Below are 9,782 nucleotides of genomic sequence, written 5' to 3' on the forward strand. Positions count from 1 at the left end.
GGGATGATGGGTACTGCATTTGTTTTGATGGGGATATTGTATCAGTGCGTTTGTTGTGAGGTTTGGTTTGAGACTTCTGTTGTATTAGTTTATATATTGTGTATTGTTTGTACATCGTAGGATGTGTTCTGTCGGGTATCGGACTTCTATGGCACATACGGGTTTTGTTTAATTTTTTTAGTGTTTACAGTATGAGTTTATTTTCGTATGTTTTGGAGAGGTGTCGCATAGTGGGGTGTGTGTGTGTGTAACTCATAAATCAACTATTTTATTGTATTTATGATTATCGACCCGCCGTTCTCTCTCTTTTATTTGGTTTTGTTATGGGGTCCGTTAATTATTATTATTATTTTCATTCTTATATTATTATTATTACTATTATTATTTTATTGTCTCTGCACAGCTTCTAATGATTGAGATGGGCTAGGTGTCAACTGTTCAGTACAAGTGAGCTTAGGTAACATCCCTATTTTTTCGAGCTCGATACGGAGTATTCGAGCGGTTCCAAGCAGTACTGTTTTCTGCAAGTGCCCCACCCTTATTGCAACCGCTATTTGTCCCATGTACTTCTGAAGATTTTTACTTACTGTTCGTGATATGAGTAATGGTTTCATCGACTCTATTGCAGATGCGGCACAGCAGAGACACTTGCTCATTCCAAATGTTGACCCTCTAGTTCGTGGTCAAAGCTTGGTCTTGTGCTGTCAGTATAGTGCTCTCGGTCTGTTTTAGGGTTCCTTTTATCAGCCAATCCCACCTATTTTTTCCAGTGATAGTGAAAGTTTTACCTTGAACAAGCGACTCAGGATGATGTTCATACCAGTAAGCAGGAGTGCTGATTTTGTAGTGTTTATATAGTTTCAAATGTAAATACTGTCCTACCTTATCGTGGCGAATATCATATTCGTTTGGTGTCAGCACAGGACATCCCGAGACGAGATGTTCAATTGTTTTGTCAAATGTATCGCAGAATCTGAATTTAAGATCAGAACCGTTTTATAGAACGTTAGCCTGGTAGTTTTTGTCAGCAAGTTTTGGTTTTGTGTCGCCATTATAGAACCTTCAGTCTCTGCTTGAACTCCTGAAATTCTCAGCCACTGATGCGTTATTGAATGATCTATATCAGCATTTCTACTTCGAACTATATATTGTCTATGCAGAGGCTTCTAGTTCCATCGCTCCTCAGTTTGTGTCTGTCCGTTCTTTTTTTGAAGTCTACTTGATCCAGGTTTCAGGTTCTTCAACTATTTCAGGATTAATGTCAACTTCCCTTGCGAATTTGCAAGCTTCCTTGATAATCGAATGTAGCTTTTTGCTGCTTTCGTGTTTGTACACAAGCCGCAGCATCCAGTCCTCTGTACTAGATAAGTACCTGTTCGTTGCTATTGTGGAGGTCATATAGGACAGTTGTATCTGCATCGTTCCTCTTCCCCCTTTATTTCTAGGTAGGCACAGACGGTCAATATCTGCTTTTGGGTGGTGCATGTTCTTAGAAGTTAGTATTTTTCTTGCCTTCATGTCCAGGCGTTGGAGCTCTGTAAGATTCCAGTTAATGATGTTAAAACTATACTGGACTACTCGAAATGCCAGGGTGTTAATGGCTTCCATGCGATTTTTGGAGTTGAGTTCAGTTTTTAGTATGTGTCTTATTCTCCTGTAATATTCTTTTCTTATTTTTTCCTTCATAGCAGCATGTTGTATACCACCTCCTTCGTTTATCCCCGTGTATGTGTAATTTTCTTCTGGGTCAAGCTCCTTCATAGTAGTGTCAATATCTAATTCAATGGAAGCTGTTTGCCTGAGATTGCCTCTTTAAAATGTTGCTTTAGCTCAAGCCAAAGACCATCCCGATGCCATTGCTGAATTCTGGGATCAGAGTATTGGGGGTAGGGAGCCACCTTGAAATTTGCCTCGTTTGTTAGTTTGGTTCCTCACGTTACTATGGTTCCGAAGGACGCGTGTGTTCGTCTATCTATGCCATACTCAGGTTCTTCTTGTTGCTCCGGCAATTCTCTACAATCATTTTACTTCTGAGTAATTGATCTTTGCACCCATAAGAATTAATTTTACAGCCTTTTTGAGCTTGTGGAAGACTAGATCTCTGTTCAACAAACCGTATGCTTTGTCAGTTATTATGGATGTGAAGATCTTTTAGGTGGTGTTGAGACATGTTATTGGTCAGTAGTTCTTTAGATGGTTTGTGTCTTCAGTTTCTGGTAGAAGTATGTTGTTCCCTCAGTCAGCCAGCCAGCTATTTTCTCTGGTTTCTGGATAGCTTCAGTTAAAGATGCAAATAAATTTTGGTGTACTCGTGTCAGACAATTTAACCAGAAGTTAGGAATTCGATCCAGTCCTGGAGTTTTCCATTTCTGAGATTTCCTAAGTACGCATCTCAGCCCTTCTATTCCTATTGCCTTCCATTTCTGCTCTTCAGTTTCATCATGTCTCACTTTCTCTTGCTCTATCGTTTTTTGTTGCTCCATATCTTCTAGAACTTTTCCCTTTTCTCAGTTTTAGGTGGCTCCTTCACTTATATCTTATATCGTTTGCTTTGTTTCTCTATTAAGACTATGTCTGGTTTCCTATTCTCTATCACATGGTTTCACTGAATCATAAGATCCTATAGGATCCTTGCATTATCATATTTGATAATACCTTCGGGTTTATGGTCTGTACCACGTTTTTTCTCCGTCAAGTCCATACTTGTTGCAAAGTGTCCAATGGACAATCCTTGCTATATTGTCATGATGTCTCTAATATTCTTTCTTCACTAATTGACATATGCTTCCAACGTGTCCTTCAACTCAACATCCACGAACTCAGACATCCCAAATTAAAGAAGGATTTACAACCAAAAGCCCTAACATACATCTCTACACACAACCATCTTAACAATGTAGCTTTCGACACCATTCTTCAAAACATTCCCCTACTAAAAAAAGGACCACAGAATTAATTTAATCCGCCATACGCACACCATCATAAAAAGCAAGAGACAACCTAAATCTATGAAAAGTCTCCTAACACAAGCCCGAATACGCTCAACAACAACACAGAAACAGTCGGTAAAAAAATGCGGAAGACCTAACTGTGGGATATGCGTCAATTTAATTGAGAGATCAGAGTTCTCCTTCAAATAGGGACAACGTTTTACAGTGAAAAGCAAATTCACATGTGCTTCGAAGAACCTGATATACACACTAACCTGCTCTGGGTGTCAAGAGCAAAAAAACAGTCTACGTAAAAGGATGGTTCTACACAGATCCTAGATCATAATTCCTCAGAACAGAAAAATAGCATTCAGCCAACACATCGACATTTCCGCCAACAACAAAAATCCAATCTTCAGAATGTTTCTTCTCTGCCAATTCAGGGTCGATACAACCTGTAGCCAACGAATTAGTAAAGAGACTCTCTTTATTACAAAATACAGGCCCCTTCTGAACACGTCTATGACAAACGACATATCCACAACGGCCTTACAATAACACAAATACACACACGAATATTAAAAATGATACACTCAAGTGATTCCCAAAAATTCATTTAAAAAACAGTCCGAATCACTGCTATAATCTTTAACGAATCACCTTTAGGTCACTTGACCATTTAACAACCTATTACTATCATACCACCTATATTCTCCCTTCTCTTTCTCCTTCTTTTCCGTCGTCTTCTTCCTCTTCGCCACCTCCTTCCTAACTTTACCACTATTGTTGCTGATTAGAATAACACGTACCCAAATTTTATAAACAATACATTCAAAAGAGATGTCTCAAGAATTCGATCATTACAAGTCACTTTCAGGGCACTTGACCATTTAACATCCTACTATTATCATGGCACTTCCTTATTCTTCTTCTCTTCCTCCTCCTTTTTCTTTTTCTTTTCTTCTTCTTCTTCTTCTTCTTCTTCTTCTTCTTCTCTTCTTCTTCTTCTTCTTCTTCTTCTTCTTCTCATTCTTCTTCTTCTTCTTCTTCTTCTTCTCATTCTTCTTCCCTGCCAAGAAATCACAACGACCTCGAACCCACAAGAATAAACAAGAGACACAGAGACAGGCAGAAACAAGGAAAATGCCACTTTTATTTGAACACTATGCAAATATTCTTTTAAAAACTTTTCTTTTAATTTTTCCTAAATTTAATTGTTTTCCATACTTACAGTTGAAAAAGTCTCAATGACTGAAACCGGTACTGAAATGCTTTTTACAAAATTATTTTATCATTTTCTTCCTTGACTTTTTTCCATATATATCAACTTGTGTGTTCCTTTTCAACCTTGTACACACACATACATACGTACACACATGTATATATATATATATATATATATATATATATATATATATATAATATATATATATATGTATATATATATCAAATCAATAATGATAGCGATTATGGAGACTTTTTCATACTCAAGATTTATTCCCTCATTTTATAATTTCAAACAGCCTATTTTTAGGCTTCTTATGATCTACATATGTTTCCACTGGACAAAATACAGACAGTTGCACACGCAACCGGGCATTATTTTCTGTGCAACTTTTTCCAGGTCTGTCCATTTGGTTAATTTTTAAGCAAACTAAATACAGTTAGTTAGTTAGTTAGTTAGTTAGTTAGTGTGTTAGTCACTTAGTGTGTTGGTTAGTTAGGGTTCAGGGGAAAGTAGGGGCGGTTGTTTTCAAACTGAAATCTGATCTGTTTGTAAGCTTGTGGGGTTGACACCTGTTCCACATCGGTTACTGTCCGAAGTCAGGGTTCTGTCTAACTAGGTCAAGGTTGATATTATTGTTTTGGCATGCCTGATTATGAATTGTAGTAGTTGGCTAATTGACAATCTTATACTCAAGTGTAGTACTTGTCATGTAATGTTTTTATTCACATATCTATTGACTGTGTACTTTATGCTTGGTAGTATAAGATGTATAGTATATATGTTTGGTAGGTTATGAAGGGCCTTGGATATTTTGAATTGAGGATATGTTCTTCTCTCCTTCTTTTCACATACAACTGTGGGTAAGACATTGAGTTACCTCGAAAATTTCTTAAATCTTTTGGTATGTTAATGCAAGCATCTTAAGGCCTGTTCGAGCCTGGTGTTAAGTAATTTGTGTCTCGATATGAATATTTGGTAGATTCCCTATATACATAACTCACAGCTACATCCACATGCACGGTACGTTGTAGCTATACTCATTATTTCCCACTCCGTGGTATATTTATGGTTCTTCTCTCTAATGGATCAGATTAGTTTGCATACACCCGTGCTGCTCATCTTACTTTTATCCCTATATTTATTTATGTATACACACATGCACACACACACATATATATTATATGTATATATACATATATATTCTGTATGTATATGTATTATATATATTTTTTTTTATATGCACATATATTATATATATACTTTCGGTGCGAATGGTTTTTAATACGGCGCCGTGATTTACAATCTTGTAAATAGGAATAATGATATTTCTATATAAGCTTAAAGTTTCATGGTGATCGCCATAAGCTTTAAGGTTATATAAAAATACCATTATTATTACTTACAGGTTAAAAAAAACCATTCGCACCGAAAGCATACAGAACGTTTGCATATAGACATATATATCATATATATGTATATATATATATATATATATATTATACATGTGTGTGTATACATACATATACTATATATATATATATATATATAATATGTATGTACATATATATATATATATGTATATATATATATATATATATTATATATAGTATATATTAATTATATATACTTATATATATATATATATATATAATATATGTATATATAAATATAATATATATATATAAATATATATAATATTTGTACATTGTATATATATATATATATATATATATATACATATATTTATGTAATCCCCCGAATCTATATATTAAATTGTTATCGTTGCATTAAATGTAAGTCAATATTGTAAGTCAATGTAAGTATAAATTTCAGGAAGAAATAAACCTGACTATTTACTACACACAACACATGTTAACTCTCTATAGTTCTCGTATGGAGGACTTGGCAATGAACCAACCACAGCTTGTACGTGGTATAACAGAGCACCATTCTTGTTTTCGTATCCTTTGGTGTCAGCTTCAGCTTCTTTGTCGACACATATATATTCAGTTCTACCTACATGCTTATAATATTCTGTCATCAAATAACCTGAATACTCCATTTTCCATTTACCCACACATTCTTTTCGACCTGGAATCATCAATACTGAAGCAGGTTTGTTAGTTTCACAGACTGCACAAGGGACATCTTGATCCTGCAAAGCGTATGGTTTAGGTGCAAACATTCCAAATGTCTTACTTTTCGCATAGGATGATACTTCATATTCGACACCGTATATAAGGCCGGTGGCTGCCTCATTAATGTTTGTGTAATTGCCCCATTGAGGGTTCATTGTTAAGCACAAATAGTTGCTTCCGGCTCCTGTGTGTGTGAAATGTGTTCCGCCAGCAATACCTGTCAACAAATATGCGATTTCAGTGTTAATTTTTGAATTATCTAATGAATGAAATAACATCTATAAATCAAATTGAAATATCTAATGAATCAAATAAATGAGTGCAATGGAGAACAATTGTTCCACTTTAGCGATCAAATCTAATTAACATTCATCAATTATCGTCAACAAACAGAGGTTCTAGTGAATTAAATAAGAGTTGATTAATTACATTTTTCACTTATTTCTTTTCAGAAGACGAATCAAAAGTTGTTAAAAAAAATAGTATTTTGAGTAAAATCCATGTCTCGAGTTTTATTCCTGGTAAACTATTTGTAACGTTTATTAATCTAGAAGTGTGTTGTGTTGTAGTGTGAAAATTCTCGAGACATAAATAACCAATGTTGAGGTGAAACATTATATATGCTTACCTGAATAGACTTGGGTAGATCTTCTAGAAGTGCAATTTCGTTTTCCCCACTGTGTGTATATGGCACCAGACCGAACAGCTGTAAGAGAAATGTGTGATTTATCTATAGATTAGCAGAGATATCCGGCATTGATCGGGATTAAACTAGCATAGTTAGTATATATATTGCAGTTATGTTCAACCATTTGATGCGGTGAAGTATAGCATTGATGACAAAACATTTGTGAAGTAAATGATGTGCTAATTCAACTAAGCGACATGTCATGAGTCCGTATGAAGGACTTCAGGCCCTAACCTCTCATGGAAAATGGGTGGTGAGTGGGTATGCCAGGGGATATACTCTCCTTTGCGGCTGTCGGTGCTGCAGCTCCCACGGCTCAACGGACGGTTGACAGTTGGATGAATGTAAGTGTAATGGAGACATCGTATGTCAATGGTTGCTTTTCGGAAAGGAGCTGCAATAGGAGACGGCAACGGTGAAACGAACTGTTGAAGTGTTGCAGAAGACAAAGGGCTGACATTGGCTTGTTTGGGTGGATGTAGAATAAGAAACATAAGCCGAGACTATGCAATCACATGAGAATATGTAGTAATGAATTACATGAGAAAATAAGACAAAATGGCTTTCCACGTGGTTAGTGGGAGTAATTGGAGAATATAATTTGATACGGTGGTCCATACAGGAAACTGCATTGTTGGTCAGGTCTTCGGGATTGTTGGTATTAACCTGTTGAATTCCGAAGTGGTATCCCTCTTCGTCATTCACTAAGAACAGTGGATACTGGAGCGCATCGTAGGAAGGTAGTAATTCCTACAAAACCTCTTGGTAATCAATATTTTCCTTGTGGAAAGTATGCAAACAGATTTTTCCACTGTAGAGAGGCCAACATATAACTGCCTATGAGAGGGACGACTCTTCCCAATTAAGTCCTACCACAGTCTTTGTCTGACTCTGGGGTTTATTTATAGACATTGCGAAGCGAACCGGAATGAGAAATTGCATCCTTCTGAACGAAAATTGAATTTCTGTTCCCGATAAAATAGGAGGAATCCTGGGTACGAAAACATCCTTTCCATTTCCACATTCAGACAGAATGGTGGCCTCAATAACATGTGGCATCATATTCTTTACCACAAGGCGTATCCCATTGCAGAGTGTTGGTGGATCGAAATTCCTCAATAGCATTACTGGAGTTCCCACTTTAAGTTCCAATCTAAGAGGAGATAGTTCTAGAGGCCCCAGTATACTGAAGGCTCCAATGGTGTTGGAAGCGCATTGCTGGTCCGAAATTAGTTTGGGCTCAGTTTCATTGATATATCTGGCAAGTACATCAATGCCATAGGATGTTTCTTGTAGGATCTGTGGGAAGAGTGCTTGACCCTGTGTGGTAGGTTTGGGGCAGGTCATGTGTTGGCAAAACATTTCCACCCATTAAAACAATCTTCTCTTCTAGGTCAATCATTGCTCTATTTTAGACTTCGTGACAGGAACCTACTTGCATGACAGGAAACTGCAATTATACTTGATGCTTCAGAACTTCAGACAAGTCATCTCTGCACTTGATCCACAAAGAGGGAGGATCACACAGATCCCATGCTTGCAATAATACTGTAGACATTGCCCTGAGACTTCTAGGTGACTGTGGTACCAGCTTCTGCCAGAGTTGCATCCCACTGTGTTTCATTTTCTAGCAGTCCGTGTTTAAAGCAGACTTCCCTATATGTAGCACAAAGTTGTCCATCAACAATTTTTAGGTCTTGGAAACACGTTGGTCATCTAGCCCCATGCAGTTTCAGAGAGAGATAGAAACACTCATGTTGGCTGAGATGTACTGTGAAAACTCTCCCCAGGCAATAGTTAAGTTTTATGCATCCATGTCTTCTTGTTCTAGGTGAGGTAGGATGGTACCTGAGGATACAACAAGGTTTGAGCAAATGGTTCTACTTGTCAAAGTTTGAAAAACGCAGTGTGGGTGATGTCCTCTGGTTCCTCTGCCAATTCAGCAGCATTAGCATCGGTGGCATAAACTCTTTGACCGTTTTCTGGCCTGCTACCTGGGGGGAGGTTCAGATCTGCCCTGTTCGAAAATATAAGGACACAGAATATTTGTCTCGTATAGCCAGCTAGAATCGATGTTTCATGGGGCTAAGTAACAGTAGCATTCCTCCCATGCTGGGAAAGCCACATTATGTTGGCAAACAGTCATCACTCTATTGTGCATTTACTGTATTTCTCTCTTTGAGGGGTTCAGAAATATATTATCTCTCTCTCTTTCTCTCTCTCTCTCCTCTCTCTCTCACTCTCTCTCACTCTATATATACACATATATATACGTGTATGTATATATATATATATATATATATATATATATTTATTATAAGAAGGAGCTTCTACAGGACTAGTACTGTTTATTCAAGAGAAATCTTCAGGAAGCTATTTAACAAGAATTGTATTAGCATTATACATTTAGGCAGGTTAAAGGAGTGGTTGGGGGGACTTTTTTGGGGGTAGGCATAGCGCAAAATATCAACTTGGGGGAGTGGTCAAGGAGTCAGTGGTAAGTTAGATGAAAGAAAGAATAAATAAATAAAAAAAAAATAAAAAATAAAAAATAAAAAATAAAAAATAAAAAATAAAAAAATAAAATAAAAAAATAAAAAAATTAAAAAATTTAAAAAATAAAAAAATAAAAAATAAAAAAAAAATAAAAAAAAAATATATATAAAAAAAATATATAATAAAAAAAATAAAATAATAAAAAAATTAAAAAAAAAAAAAAAAATAAATAAAATGTGTATAAAAAAATAAAATGTGTGCACATACATACATAAACACATATACATACACACACACATATG

The 9,782-nt window shown here is 36.1% G+C and overlaps 1 protein-coding gene across 1 annotated transcript in view; it reads right to left on the reverse strand.

The window, feature by feature from the left end:
• Positions 1–5,893: 5,893 nt before the first annotated feature.
• LOC115211015 overlaps positions 5,894–9,782 on the reverse strand; it is a 26,205-nt gene continuing 22,316 nt past the window's right edge. The window contains exons 4-5 of the mRNA XM_029779861.2: positions 6,925–7,002; positions 5,894–6,513 (exon numbers count right to left, since the gene is read on the reverse strand). Coding sequence (XP_029635721.1) covers positions 6,008–6,513; positions 6,925–7,002 — 584 coding nt within the window. The 3' untranslated portion in view covers positions 5,894–6,007. The remainder of the gene's footprint in view (positions 6,514–6,924; positions 7,003–9,782) is intronic.

The sequence above is a fragment of the Octopus sinensis genome, linkage group LG4 (genome assembly GCF_006345805.1).
Source record: "Octopus sinensis linkage group LG4, ASM634580v1, whole genome shotgun sequence".
NCBI lineage: Eukaryota > Metazoa > Mollusca > Cephalopoda > Octopoda > Octopodidae > Octopus > Octopus sinensis.